Raw genomic sequence first — 14,550 nt, forward strand, 5'->3', positions numbered from 1 at the left:
TTCAAGAGGCGATGACGGAGAATCCAGCAGAGACAGGAACGCGACGGACATCCAGGAGGGCCTGGAAGTTAATTGTGTTTTTCTGTATCGTTATCTTGAGATCACAACTTATTTATCTCATGATCTTGAGATATGTTGTTTGGCTGGATAACAACTTAGGGTTTTTTTTTTAGGAATTCTGTAAAAATTAAGAAATGCAAGTGTGAGAATGTGTTCATTAACTGGGCACAAGGTGGCAGTGTTGTCCTCTGTTCCAGCACAAGGTGGCAGTGTTGTCCTCTGCTCTTTTTTTTTACAGTTTTTCTCAATTGCTAAGACACATTTCTTGAAATTGTCCCTCCATGTCGCTAAACTGTAAATTCAAAACTCAATTTTCAAACTACATTCACAAAACATCTGACTCTTCCTGCAAAACCAAACTATCACCTCAAAACAGTTCAAACAGCGCTCAAAAGCAAACAATGCTGTCAGATCAGACCCCGAGTCAATCAAAATGAAAACACTACTGAGCAGTCATTACACACAACATAGAAAAAAGGAAAACAAAACGACCAGATCATTAAGTGTTTAGAAATAACCTTTATTGTTCACAAAAATGCATTTTCAAAACAAAATTCTTGTTTAGCCTGTGTAGTCCTAAAATAATATATACTTTTGTTGTAAAGTTTATATATATATATATATATATATATATATATATATATATATATATATATATATATATATATATATAAACTTTACAACAAAAGTGCATACAAAATCTACTCTATAACATCATGTCGATGTGCTGGGTCAGGCCACAGGACTTCATCTACATCACAGGCCACATTCTCCCTTGCCAGGCAGCGTGGGTAATAACTTCTAGTGTGCCGGATCCACGCTTGGCATGCATCCACACCTATATCATTACAGGCCAGTTCCATGGCCTGCAAGAGATTTTCCCTGGTGTAGGGTTGTCGGTCATAAACCTTCCAGCGCCATGAAGAGAAGAACTCCTCTGTTGGATTGAGGAAAGGGGAGTATGGTGGTAGGAAGACATTCAGGAATTCTTGGTTTCTAGTGAACCACTCTCTGACCTGCACGGCATGGTGAAAACTCACATTATCCCACACAATGACATAGACAGGATGCTCTGTCTGTTCATGATCCTGCTGCTGAAACCCTAACACAATATCCCGAAGATCACTTAAAAATGACAGGAGGTGTTGAGTGTTGTATGGCCCCAATATGGCATGATGGTGGAGAACACCATGATTGCTGATTGCAGCACATAAAGTGACATTGCCACCACGCTGGCCAGGAACTGTAACAATGGCTCGTTGGCCAATCACATTCCGGCCTCTCCTCCTCCTTTTGGTCAGATTGAACCCAGCTTCATCCATATAAATATATTCATGTGGTTGTTCTGAGGAATCCAGTTGAAACACTCTCTATGGGAAAATACATATAGCTTTGTAAGCTGTACAGCATAAGACAACCTTATGCTGTAGAGTAGACAGCAGTATTGAACACCTACCTGTACATAGTGGAATCTTTGCTCCTTGACCCTTTCTGAGTTGCGCTCAAAGGGTACTCTGTACAGTTGCTTCATCCGCATCCTGTTGTGTTTTAGGACACGATCAATGGTGGAAATGCTGATACTGGTGATGCCTTCAAAATTAACATGGTCGTCAATGATCTTCTGCTGTATTTCACAGAGTTTGACTGAATTGTTCTGACGGACCATGTCAACAATGAGGGTCTCTTGGCGTGGGGACAACATAGATGGCCTCCCTCCCTGATGTGGCAATCTGGTAATTCTACAAAAAGAACATGCAATTACAAAAAAATACATGTAGTACGAGGCCTACAAGTATATTGGAAAATGAGTGTAATGAAACACCTTTTTATTGAGTCATACTGCACAAATGTACAAAATGAAAAAAAGCAATTACCTGTTCTCTTCTCTGAATCTTCGGACTATGGTGGACACAGTGAATCTGCTTAGGTTGGGCTGAACTCGAAGTCCCGCTTCCCTCATTGTCAACCCGTGGACAAGAACATGGTCTATGACAGTTGCCCGTATTTCATCTGAAATATTTGTTCTTCGTCTCATACCTCCCCTTCCTCCTCTTCCACCTCTTCCACCTCTTCCACCTCTTCCACCTCTTACTCTTACTCTGCCTCTCTGATTGTTTCTGTCCATAGTGAGACTTCAACAAACAGGGCCCCATGGACTGGCTTATATTGGTGTCTTCACCTCATTAGTCACATGTGTTATCAATTTTGAGTTGCAGTGTTTAAGTTGAAACACCTGTGCTTTCATTGAATTTCCCTTTTGCCAGCTGTGCTTAACATTATGCAGCCCAAGTGCATCAGAGTGCCAAATGTGTTTTAGTGGGTGAAAATATGTTTGCAAGTTGTTGTTGCAAGTGTCTAACTAGGTGAAAAGTGCTTAAGGTTCTGCCAAAAGATTGACCATTTCAATAAATGGGTTCAGGGCACTGAGCATTTGGTTCAGACAACCGGGTTTAGTGTTTTAGCAATTGAGAAAAACTGTAAAACAAATAATAAATGAATTTGATCTTGAATATTTGAGATGCACTATATGGACAAAAGTATTTGGACACCGGCTGCTCACTCATAGTTTCTCCTGCTTTTGTTGGAGTAACAAAGTTTCCCTGTCCAGGGAAGAAGGCTTTCTTTTAGCTTTTGGAGCCGCACTGCTGTGAGGATTTGATTGCATTCAGCAACAAGAGCGTTAGTGAGGTCAGGATGTTTCAACACTGTGCCGCTGCTCCACAGCTCAATGCAGCTGGGGGGGCTTTATATACCCCTTTAGGCATTAGGCAGCATGGTGCCAATAGGTTCATGATGTTTATCTGCTGCAGAGAGTCCTATTCTATTGGCCAGTACTTCTCTCTACAGGGACCAGACAAGCTGTGTGTGTGTGTGTGTGTGTGTGTGTGTGTGTGTGTGTATGCGTGCATTTGCACGTCTTCCTCAGCAATGGGTGCAACGTTAAAAAGGCGAGAGAGCTGAATGCACTCATTAGAAGGGCTGTCCAAAAGTATCTGGACATGTAGCATACCAGTGTAACAGTGTAGTAAAAGGGGTCTTCAGTGCCAAACCTCCATAACATTAAAACCACCTGCCTAGTACTGTGTAGGGTTCCCCTGTGCCTCCAATACAGCTCTGAACCATGGAGGTATGGACTCCACAAGACCTGTGGTATCTGAGACCAGGACATTAGGTGTAGTCCTCCGTGACTGTAGGCCTCCGTGACCCTGTGGCTTGACGCAACTTTCAGACACGCTTGGTCAGTAATGATGTACGAACTCGGTCATTGAGAGTAAAATAAGTAGAGTTTAATAGGTACACGTCTCATTTCATATAATCAGCCCAGCCAGCATGCTCATGTGGGGCTCACATGGGTGGGACATGGGATAGCAGGGTTTCAGGTGGGCATGGGCTCTGAGTGGATTTGTATATATGTCTTTACAGGGACTTAGTTGGGCTTCCCAAATGGGCCCGATCATTACAGCCCACTTTACTCTCACGTGAGTCCCATTAGTCCCATCATCACTGACCCTAGTGGGCCAATGTGGTACCCAAGGGCAAAACGTTATGGTTCCCAGTAGAGCTCCCATACAGACCCCATATAGACATGCTGGCTGGGAGATGTACAGTGTTTTCCTTCATTAATATTCATTTCTGTGGATAATATTTAGATCAGCTTCAGTCGTACAGAAACATCGACAGCAGGTGAAGCTCCTTCTAACAGATATGATGATAAACCTACTCCTAGACGTAACGCCGGATCCTCAGGCTGTTCACGGTTCAGCTGGAGAAGATGGGCTTTTTCAGTTTCAGTGTGTGCTGTATCTGGTGTTGTCTCTGGTCTCGGTGGTTTTGATCACTAGTTTAGGGGATGGAGAGCTCATCTGCTGGTAGCCGTTCATTCCTTTGGAGCCTGGATTAATGAAAACAGTGACACGTCAGCTTTAAAGGTGGTGTATCAAACCCCTCAACGGTGACCACAGTTCACAGAGGTCCTACTGAAATGTCTGGGACATGCTTTGGTCAAAATACTACAAGGATCTAGAACCACAGCACCCATTCTCCCCTTAGAACCACAGCAATCATTCTCCCCTTAGAACCACAGCACCAATTCTCCCCCTAGAACCACAGCACCAATTCTCCCCCTAGAACCACAGCACCCATTCTCCCCTTAGAACCACAGCACCAATTCTCCCCCTAGAACCACAGCACCCATTCTCCCCTTAGAACCACAGCACCCATTCTCCCCCTAGAACCACAGCACTCATTCTCCCCCTAGAACCACAGCATCCATTCTCCCCTTAGAACTACAGCAATCATTCTCCCCTTAGAATCACAGCACCCATTCTCCCCTAGAACCTCAGCACCCATTCTCCCCCTAGAACCTCAGCACACATTCTCCCCCTAGACCCACAGCACCCATTCTCCCCTTAGAACCTCAGCACCCATTCTCCCCCTAGAACCACAGCAAGCATTCTACCCTTAGAACCACAGCACCCATTCTCCCCCTAGAATCACAGTACCCATTCTCCCCCTAGAACTTCAGCAAGCACTCTCCCCCTAGAACCACAGCACCCATTCTCCCCCTAGAATCACAGTACCCATTCTCCCCCTAGAACTTCAGCAAGCACTCTCCCCCTAGAACCACAGCACCCATTCTCCCCCTAAACCACAGCAAGCATTCTCCCCTTAGAACCTCAGCACCCATTCTCCCCTTAGAACCACAGCACCCATTCTCCCCCTAGAATCACAGTACCCATTCTCCCCTTAGAACCACAGCACCCATTCTCCCCCTAGAACCACAGCACCCATTCTCCCCCTAAACCACAGCAAGCATTCTCCCCTTAGAACCTCAGCACCCATTCTCCCCTTAGAACCACAGCACCCATTCTCCCCCTAGAATCACAGTACCCATTCTCCCCTTAGAACCACAGCACCCATTCTCCCCCTAGAATCACAGTACCCATTCTCCCCCTAGAACCACAGCACCCATTCTCCCCCTAGAATCACAGCACCCATTCTCCCCCTAAACCACAGCAAGCATTCTCCCCCTAGAACTTCAGCAAGCATTCTCCCCCTAGAACCACAGCACCCATTCTCCCACTAGAACCTCAGCACCCATTCTCCCACTAGAACCTCAGCAAGCATTCTCCCCTTAGAACCTCAGCACCCATTCTCCCACTAGAACCTCAGCACCCATTCTCCCCCTAGAACCTCAGCAAGCATTCTCCCCTTAGAACCTCAGCTCCAGATCACGTTCTCATCACAAACTAAACCTTTAGAAGTTTCTTTAGGACCGCCCCCAAGACCACCTGTGCTCAAGGGTCTTGGTGCGGTTGTTTGAGTGATTACTGTATTCACACCTGCCCAAACGAATCACATCAAGGGCCAAAATGAATGACAGGAGTCCAGGTGTGAAAACGCCTACGTTCATTCTCATTGGTCCATTTTCACACTAGCTAGCAAACATTTACTTCACCTTGAGTTCATATCCCTCCCTCCCTCCCTCCCTCTCTCTCTCCCTCCCTCCCTCCCTCCCTCTCTCTCTCTCTCTCTCTCTCTCTCTCTCTCTCTCTCTCGCCCGATAATGTCTTACTATGCTATACGTTACACTGCACTTATGTGTTCTAATGAAAACAGTCCTGTGCATGCAGCTTGATACTCACTGTAACTGGGCATTGACTGGATGTTGACAATGGCCTGCTGTCCAAGTCTACAAAAAATAATATTTTGGATTAATACATTTTAATATGCACACATTTTTCCCCCAAAACGCTTTTAAATTCTTTTCTGTGAAAACTTTAAATCATATTATGTATTAATTTTATTATTTGAATATGACATCCAGGCCCAGACCGCCATTAAAAAGTTCGTTTGAAATCCCTTTATTTATATTTCATAATATCCATAATACACCATACCAAGTGTTTATAGATGTTGTGCTTCATTTTTAAGCAATTATAAAATCATTAAAATTCTTTAAATTTACCTGTTTAGAGTTGTCTGCCTTGAGATTTGATCACCACTTTTAAAATATGATCATTTATGGATATCGATTTTATTAGAAATTCATTTTTGATGCTATAGAGATCTACAGCAAATAACGGAAAGTATTATATATAATCTGCAAACAAATGGGATTTATTTAGATTCCAAACCTTTGAACAGTGTATTATTATAATAATAATAATAATAATAATATAATACTGTAGTAATCACGATATAATATGTGTAATATATAATATAATCATATATATATAATAATGTAATACTGTAATCATAATAATGTAATCTTGTAGTAATGATAATATAATATGTGTAATATCATATATATAATATAATGTAATACTGGAGTAATAATAATATATGTGTAATTTAATATATATAATATAATCATATATATAATGTAATACTGTAATCATAATAATAATGCTGGGCTTCCCTGCTTTACAGTGTCTTACCTGTCCTCCTCGCCTTCCAGCAGCTTCCTGTAGGTGGCGATCTCGATGTCCAGAGCCAGTTTGACGTTCATGAGCTCCTGGTACTCGCGGAGCTGGCGGGCCATGTCCTGCTTGGCTCTCTGCAGCGCCTCCTCCAGGTCCCGGAGCCGAGCTTTGGCCTCCTTCACGGCCAGCTCTCCACGGCCCTCTGCCTCCCCAATCTGGTTCTCCAGGTTAGCGCGCTGTGGGGACGGGTGGAGTGAGGAGTGAGCTCATCAGCCTTCAGTTTGAGCCTTCAGAACCCCAAACTGTGACACACTCCTGAAGGCCTTGGTTTACTGAAGGCTAGGCTGGGGTTAGAGAACTGCAACCTGGACTGAAATTAGCCTGACAGGCCTAAAAGGCTGGTCACCATTCCTCCTCCTGAAGATCTACCTTCCTGGCTCCAACCCTAATTAACCATGTCTGATTCTGCAAAGATGAAAGTTGGATCATGCTGCAGATGTTTCCTCACCTGCGCCTTAACGGCCTCAATCTCACTCTGAAGGCGGCTGATCATGCGGTTGAGCTCTGCGATCTCTCCTTTGGTGTTCCTCAGCTCATCTCCGTACTGTGAGGCCTGACTAGCCATCTGGTCAAACTGGAGGAAGGATACAGTGACAGGGCGACAGATGTGAACAGATGTAGAGCATGTGTGCTTGTGACTTCCCACAATCACATCCCAACTAGCGCGACCTTCGCTGTACCTTCCATAAGGCCCTCATAAGGTGGATTACGAGCCTTTATGGGTTCTAGCAAGGATGTTTCTACCAGTTCTGTACCTTAGACTTGTACCACGACTCGGCCTCCTCGCGGCTCTTGGCTGCAATCTCCTCGTACTGGGCCTTGACTTCAGCCACAATCTGGTCCATGTTAAGGTTGCGGGAGTTGTCCATTTGCACGATGACTGAGGTGTCCTTGATACTGGCCTGCATCTCTCGCAGCTCCTGCACCGAGACGTTCAGAATTTCAGTGAGTTTCTAAAGCTGCATGACAACAGACATGAAGCGGCCTCCGAGCTTATTCCAAGAAACATCTGCATATGCCATTTTGCCTCCCAAAGGTTTGGGATTCTTGTTATCTCACATACACTAAATGGACAAAAGTATTGGGACACCTGCTCGTTCATTGTTTCTTCTGAAAATCTGACTTTATCTGCTTTTGTTGGAGGAGCTGTCTCTACTGTCCAGGGCAGAAGGCCTTCTACTAGATTTTGGAGGAGCATTGCTGTGCAAGTCTGATTGCATTCAACGAAAAGAGCTAAGTGAGGTCGGAATGTTGGATGAAGATCACCACCCCACCACCTCATCATCCCTAACTCATCCTAAAAGTACTGGATGGAGCACCAACCATCCATCATTCCACAGAACACATTTCCTCCACTGCTCCACAGCTCCTCAATGCTGGGGGGCTTTATACCCCTCTACTAGCCCACGCCTGGCATTATTAGGCAGCATGGTGCCAATAGGGTCATGATGTTTATCTGCTCCAGAGAGTCCTATTCTATTGGCATTACTACAGTCATTAAAAAGGGGTGTCCACATTAATTTGGACATTTAGTGTAAATCGCCAGAAATGTCAACAGCAGGACAATATATTGCCATTCCTCCAGTGTGTGTGTGTGTGTGTGTGTGTGTGTGTGTGTGTGTGTGTGAAGGGCGTATGGTAATACCTCATCATAAATGCTCCTGAGGAAGTTGATCTCATCAGTCAAGGCTCCTACTTTGTCCTCGAGGTCAGCCTTCACCAGATATGCAGAGTCCACATCCTGAAGGAGGGGAAAAAAAGTTTTGTCCCTGAGCTAAAAAGACCTAACAGCGAGCTAGCAACAAGCTAACTTCACTTTTTCATATATTACCAGTGCGAGAGTGGAGAAACTGCACTCTGTATACACTCCAGGGGAGCCCCTAAAGGAACATGGTATATTTTTCTTGGTGAGCACCAGATACTATGTGGTGAGCACCAGATAGTATGTGGTGAGCACCAGAAACTATGTGGTGAGCACCAGTTACTATGTGGTGAGCACCAGATACTATGTGGTGAGCACAAGATATTATGTGGTGAACACCAGATACTATCAGATGAGCACCCAATGCACCAGGAAAAAAATATATAAACATATATATATACACCTATATTTTTCCCTGGTGTATCAGGTGCTCACCACATAGTATCTGGTGCCCACCTGATACTATGTAGTACCACTTTTTTTTTTACCTTTTTTTACCTAAAATAATAATAAATAAATACACCACGTCCCTTCTGGGCTCTGTATGTTCTTCACACCAGTGCTCACAAAATCCCCTGTCGTCCAGGTCCAGGTAGCACCACCTGCTAGCACTCTATTTAGCACTTAGCTTGTTAGCTTATATCTGCTAGCTATGTATGTTGTGTTACATCTGTGTTGCAATAAATAGCACACTGTCCTGGCTAAATTCTCAAGCTTTTATTGTCATTTTGAGTGTTTACAGCTCTCTGCCTCCACCCAGGCTTTTGTTCGGAGGGATCTGATACTCATAAGTTCAGCTTTTTTTAGAGGTGGGGCACTTTCCCTGTGTTCAGGCCCTCTATTGTTGACTCTCCTGGTGCCCTTTTAGAGAACGCAGGCTGCACGGTTTACTCTGCTCCCTCGTTGCCTAATTTACTCCCACCAGGCTCCCAGCAGGGTGAGATCACGCCTATGAGGCTGAAATGCCCAATTGTTCTTGTACAGTGCCTCAGAGGACACCGGTGGATCGAACCTTTTTCAGAATCACAAAGTCGTTCTCCAGGTTGTTCCTCTTGTTGATCTCATCCTCGTATCTGTGTCAGAGACAACAAAGAAAGGGAAGGGTCACTGCAAATGCTAGCTGTACTGCTGTGGAGGGGTAGGGTGTGTTATCAGAGCCGGCCCAAGGCATACTCGAATTACGCGGCCGCTTAGTGCCCCGACACCACCAGGGGGCCCCAAGGAGCATGATAAAATATCATGATAAAAAATACATATTTTAAAAATAGCATAGAATGATCAAATGAAATGGTATTACACAGGTAAAGCCATTTTTATATTCATTTATTTTCATAGTTGGGACCCCCCTACTAGATTAATGGATTCCTGCTGTTGGCTGCTGCTGCTGCTGCCACTGTTGAGCATATGCAGATAGGCGCCGCCTGAGTGGTGCAATAAAGGCCCGGGCGCTTCAGCGTATTGCGCAATATCTCTCTCCCTATATAATAATGAAGCATCTGGTGCTGAGGTGGTGGTATGGAGGGGGGTGGGGCCCCAAATGAAAATCTGCTTAGGGCCCCATAAAAGCTTGGGTCGGCCCTGTGTGTGTGTGACCAACCATAACAAGAACCGTACTTGTGCTTGAAGTCTTCCACCAGTCCCTGCATGTTCCTCAGCTCTCCGTCCAGCTTGATCTTGTCATTGTTGACCACGTCGAGCTGCCTGCGCAGGTTGGCCATATAAGCCTCGAACATGGGCTCGATGTTAGACCTGCCGGGGGTCTGGTCCTGCAGCAGGTCGAACTTAGTCTCCAGCATCTTGTTCTGCTGCTCCAGGAACCTCACCTATATAGAGAGGATTAAATTGGGGAAACAATGGAGTCCATGTGGACTGTATGAGCAAAAGTATTGGGACACCTGCTCAATTCGTCAATTTCGTCTGAAATCAAGGCTATTAAAAAGAGTTGATCCTGCATTTGTTGGAGGAACTGTCTCTACTGTCCAGGGAGGAAAGCTTTCTACTACATTTTGGATAATTGTTGCATTGCTGTGAGGATTTCATTGCATTCAGTGACAAGATGAATGATCGCCACCCATCCTCATCCCAACACTGAACTCATCCATCATTCCAGAGAACACAGTTCTTCCACGGCTCTTCCACAGCTCAACGCTGGGGGGCTTTATACCCCTCTACTAGCTCACGCCTGGTATTCAGGCAATACTTCTGGAGCAGATAAACATGAATCTGAAGCTGGAAAAAAATAAGTAATAGGGATGTCCACAAACATTTGGACATGTAGTGTAGTATTGAATTATGGTCCCCAGAATTATGGCATGGATTGAATGCTTGAGTAATTGGAAATCCTTCTAGAAATAGGACGACACCACTGATACAATTGCCCCAAAACTATTTGGACATGTATGCAGGTTATGGAATAATGGGTAAAGTTCATGGTATTTCTAACAGTTCAAGACTGTATTTTTTTTGGGGGGAGGGGGGGGTATCCTGGTATTCATCTCCAGGAAACCCCCATCAGGGGCGCCATTCGGCCCCATCTCCTGGACTCGTGCCCCAGGATAGTGTTGCTGTGGCCCAATAAAATCACAGGGGGTAAAAAGTCAATTTTACTCTGGATTGCTGAGCAGAACTACAGGATGCGTCAAGCCACGCTACTACAGGTACTACATTTCCCATAATGCCCAACGGCCCAGCGATTGATGGAGATTCATAATTAATAAAGTTTAATTAGGACATAAATGGATTATGCAAAGACAGAAATCACAATTCTGACAATATTATTAGTAATATAATAATAATATTAATAACTAGTAATATTATTACACACATTATTATAATTCATAAAATATTACTACTATTTCTATTACTGTTATTAACTAGTAATATTATGTAAGACAATCAGAGGGTGCAGCCGAGCCCCTCTAAATTCTGTGTGTGCCCCAATACAACAAGTAGTCTAGAGCTGCCCCCGGCTCTGACCCACACTCTAAAATCATAAAGGTGCTACAAGAGAAGAGAACTGGACAGAACCACGTCTGGTTCCATCTGTGGGTCTGAAGAACCTTTTCCAGTTTTGCAAAACCTTCATTTGATGTAAAGCCTCCAGATACTTTCTAACAGTGTTCCCTGCCACTCTGGAACCAGAACCTCATCCACATCCTTGCCAACCAAAATGATCTCATTGGATTCAGCCGATGGGAAAGATTCAGCGCTTCCCCAGCGGGCTGCTATTGTCCGAGATCAGGTATCGCTTGCTCATACGGACGGTCAGATATAGATGGGTGTGGGTGCGGTGCCCAGCAGCCTGGAACCAAACTGACTCCCACCCTCATTTACTTCATGGTGAGTATCCGGTTGTTCGGCCTGTAGAACATTACCCTTGTGTTATTTGCCGAGCTCGGACAAGGACACGGACATGGCAGAGCTCGGTTCTGTGGAATTTGGGGATTTCAAAGGATAATCGATGGTCCTCTGGTGTCCCGGTCCACTGCACATGTTGAAAGCCAGAGCGCCAGAGCTTTAGCTGCTGGCCGCTGTGGCGCTAATAGAGCAACTCTACCCCGCCATTAGTTGCGCTGCAGCCCTCCAGGGACAAGGTATTGACCTAGATCAGCTACCTTTCCACAAAGCTCCACTTTAAAGTTTCAGCCCCTTTAATGAAGACTGATCTGAGGCCGGTCGTCAGGGGCCTCCTCTTTCGCCCTAACCCGCAACAGTAAAAGTCTCTGTTTCAGTCCCAGGGGCCGAGGGATTGGGTTGCCATTGTACCCTGAGCACACAAAAGCTCTCTTCATGTTCTCGGAGATAGTGATGTCTTGGGTGACTTGGACAAGTCCGACCTGGTTTTCATCAGGTTACAGCCCGGCTTTGGAGAAATAGGCCACGGCGCTAAAGCTCAGCTCAGCTATCGCTTTCATGGGCTTGTAGTGGCATCAAGCAAATCCTGCTTGCCCGAGAGCACTTCGAGTGGTCTTGGGTGTCTAGAATGAGGAGCCTTTTAAAGAAGCAGGCTTCACAACTTCTCTCCAGGTTTGGCTCGTTTTCAAGGCACGACCTAGTGTAGAGGCTGTGGGACAATGCCTGCCTTTGTGAGGCAGCCCTTTATTTCTTGACGCTTTCTGCGAGAAATGTTGGTGCAATATGAAGGGAGGCATCGAGAAGGTCAACAAATGAGGCTTTTCTGGCATTTCTAGACGTTTACCCGTCCCGAATGACTAAACGTTTCAATCCTGAGACCCCCCGTCTTGGAACAAGACCCCTACAAGTCCTACCTTGTCGATAAAAGAGGCGAAGCGGTTGTTCAGGGACTTGATCTGCTCCTTCTCCTGGGTCCGCACCATCTGGATGTGGGGGTCGATCTCCAGGTTCAGGGGGGCCAGGAGGCTCTTGTTGACCGAAACGCTGGCTATGGGAGCGCCCAGGTATGTGGTGCTGCTGCTGAAGCCGGGCGACGAGGCTCCCAGAGACATCCCGCTGAAGCCCCCGCTGTAGCCGAAGCCCCCGAGTTTCCCACTGCTCCGCACAGAGCTGCTGGAGCTGATGCGCTTGCTCCTCAGACTCATTGCTCAAGTCTCAAGAGGCTAAGGAAGGTGGAGATGCTGAAAGACGTGACGGAGGACGGTGACCAGGTTGGAGGGTTTGAGGTTTGGGAGATGGTGCAGCAAAACCTGGTGCAGCAAAACTGACCCGAGTGGGAGCGAGGCCTTTTAAATGGCTGGCCAGGACTGGGTGGAGTGTCGCTGATGTAGGGAAACCTGTTTTTGAAGACACACAAAAACACACACACACACACACACACACACACAGTCATTCGGACTGTCCGCTCTCTCTATGGGACTCTTGTCTCAGGTACACTCAGTTCCGCTCCACATCCGCCGCCCACTGAAATTACACACACACACCTCCTATCTCTCCGTCTCTCGTTCCCTACCACCAACCCCCCCACCCCCGTCAAACACCCCCCCCCCTCCCCCACCTTCCTCCCGCTTCTAAAGCAAAAGTGGATGGACACCATTTGGAAGCCATACAGAGCCTACCTGTAATCTCAGACTGAAGAAGACTTGCTTCAAAAAGTCAACATGTCCAAATGTTTGTGGACACCCCTTCGAATGAACGTTACTTTCATCTACTTTAAGTCGCACCCATTGCACTGACACAAATGTGCAAATAACACACACACACACACACACACACATACAGCTTGTCTAGTTCCTGTAGAGAAGTACTGCCAATAGAATAGGACTCTCTAGAGCAGCCTATTGGCACCATGCCCATTCGGCAGGAGTGGGCTAGAGGGGTATAACGCCCCCCCAGTAATTGAGGAGCTGTGGAGCAGTGGGCGTAGCTGTGTTCTCTGGAATGATGGAGGGTGCTGGGATGGGATGAGCTGGGGATGATGAGATGGGGTGGTGGTGATCATCCAGCATCCTGACCTTGCTAACGCTCTTGCAATCAAATCCTCACAGCAAGGTAATGGGCAGGTGTCCCAATACTTGTGTCCATATAGTGTATAGTGCAAATGATTTTAAATCATGGCTTTGATAATATTACATGTAATGAATGCCAAAACATTAAAACCACCTGCCTAATATTGTGTAGATCTCCCTCCTGCTTCTAAAACAGCTCTGAGCTGTCAAGGTATGGACTCGTCAAAGACCTCTGAGGATGTCCTGTGGTATCTGGCACCAAGACATTGTTACTTCCATGGAGCACTTTTGGAAGGTACTCACCACTGCATACCACTGAGAAGACCTCACAGGACCTTGTAATGATGTAATGACACATGGTAAAAATGTAGGGCTGGGAAACTCTGGACATTATTCATCCATCCAGCCTTTTCTCCTTCACCTTCCCCACACAGGAGACCCAACAGAGGTCTAATGGTCACTGCAGCTCAGAGATCTTCTCTGAGGCTCAAGTCTACAACCTTTCGCCCTGTAACCAAACACCAACCACTCTGACCACAGCATGGTTCAGTAGAGGTCCATAGCTGTGCTAGCTTTGCTCCACTGCTGATGTAGGCTGGCTTTTCCAGCTCTTTGGCTGTTGTGTAAAAAACCACCTGATCACGTTACACACACACACACACACACACACACATATGCCACTACCAGAGAGTACACCTGGTGAAGAAGTTGTAAACACCAGCAGTTTTCTACACCACAAGCACAGATGAGTAAGATAGCACCCTCTGGTGGTCACAGCTATTCACACACTGTCCAAATGCTCCTCTGATATTAAGTGTCTTGATAAGGAGGTTGTTCCCCCTCTTCTGGGACGTCTCTATGTTGCAACATTGCTGCGAGG

At 45.9% G+C, this 14,550-nt stretch overlaps 3 protein-coding genes and 1 long non-coding RNA gene across 4 annotated transcripts in view; 2 read left to right on the forward strand and 2 right to left on the reverse strand.

The window, feature by feature from the left end:
* Window positions 1–294, forward strand: part of bcdin3d (BCDIN3 domain containing) — a 4,337-nt gene extending 4,043 nt beyond the window's left edge. Inside the window, exon 2 of the mRNA XM_072666196.1 lies at window positions 1–294. This exon is cut by the window's left edge and continues 540 nt beyond it. Within this exon, the coding sequence (XP_072522297.1) occupies window positions 1–15 (15 nt within the window). The 3' untranslated portion in view covers window positions 16–294.
* A 443-nt stretch (window positions 295–737) lies between these two features.
* LOC140543166 (uncharacterized) lies at window positions 738–6,027 on the forward strand. The gene is made up of 2 exons (XR_011978168.1): window positions 738–1,793; window positions 1,975–6,027. It is a non-coding gene; the product is annotated as an uncharacterized lncRNA (long non-coding RNA).
* Window positions 754–2,531, reverse strand: LOC140543162 (uncharacterized). Its single transcript, XM_072666194.1, has 3 exons — window positions 1,935–2,531; window positions 1,517–1,799; window positions 754–1,430 (listed from the first exon to the last, which is right to left on the reverse strand). Exons 1-3 carry the CDS (start codon window positions 2,183–2,185, stop codon window positions 762–764), a joined length of 1,203 nt encoding a protein of 400 aa, XP_072522295.1. The 5' UTR covers window positions 2,186–2,531; the 3' UTR covers window positions 754–761.
* Window positions 3,367–12,806, reverse strand: LOC140543160 (intermediate filament protein ON3). Its single transcript, XM_072666193.1, has 9 exons — window positions 12,516–12,806; window positions 9,862–10,070; window positions 9,260–9,320; window positions 8,191–8,286; window positions 7,301–7,465; window positions 6,994–7,119; window positions 6,501–6,721; window positions 5,706–5,752; window positions 3,367–3,952 (listed from the first exon to the last, which is right to left on the reverse strand). Exons 1-9 carry the CDS (start codon window positions 12,804–12,806, stop codon window positions 3,849–3,851), a joined length of 1,320 nt encoding a protein of 439 aa, XP_072522294.1. The 3' UTR covers window positions 3,367–3,848.
* Window positions 12,807–14,550: the final 1,744 nt, after the last annotated feature.

This window comes from Salminus brasiliensis, chromosome 21, assembly GCF_030463535.1.
Source record: "Salminus brasiliensis chromosome 21, fSalBra1.hap2, whole genome shotgun sequence".
In the NCBI taxonomy this organism is placed as follows: domain Eukaryota; kingdom Metazoa; phylum Chordata; class Actinopteri; order Characiformes; family Bryconidae; genus Salminus; species Salminus brasiliensis.

Bases quoted from the DNA above. Each gene is read 5' to 3' on its own strand.
- LOC140543162 (XM_072666194.1), bottom strand. From the start codon at position 2,185: ATGGACAGAAACAATCAGAGAGGCAGAGTAAGAGTAAGAGGTGGAAGA. The intron at 1,800-1,934 runs GTAATTGCTTTT...TTCTTTTTGTAG, and splicing joins AGATTCAGAGAAGAGAACAG to AATTACCAGATTGCCACATC. The intron at 1,431-1,516 runs GTAGGTGTTCAA...ATTTTCCCATAG, and splicing joins AAAGATTCCACTATGTACAG to AGAGTGTTTCAACTGGATTC.
- LOC140543160 (XM_072666193.1), bottom strand. From the start codon at position 12,806: ATGAGTCTGAGGAGCAAGCGCATCAGCTCCAGCAGCTCTGTGCGGAGC. The intron at 7,466-8,190 runs GTATTACCATAC...GTCTCGGTGCAG, and splicing joins TCAGGAGCATTTATGATGAG to GAGCTGCGAGAGATGCAGGC. The intron at 7,120-7,300 runs GTACAGAACTGG...TCCTTCCTCCAG, and splicing joins AGTCGTGGTACAAGTCTAAG to TTTGACCAGATGGCTAGTCA.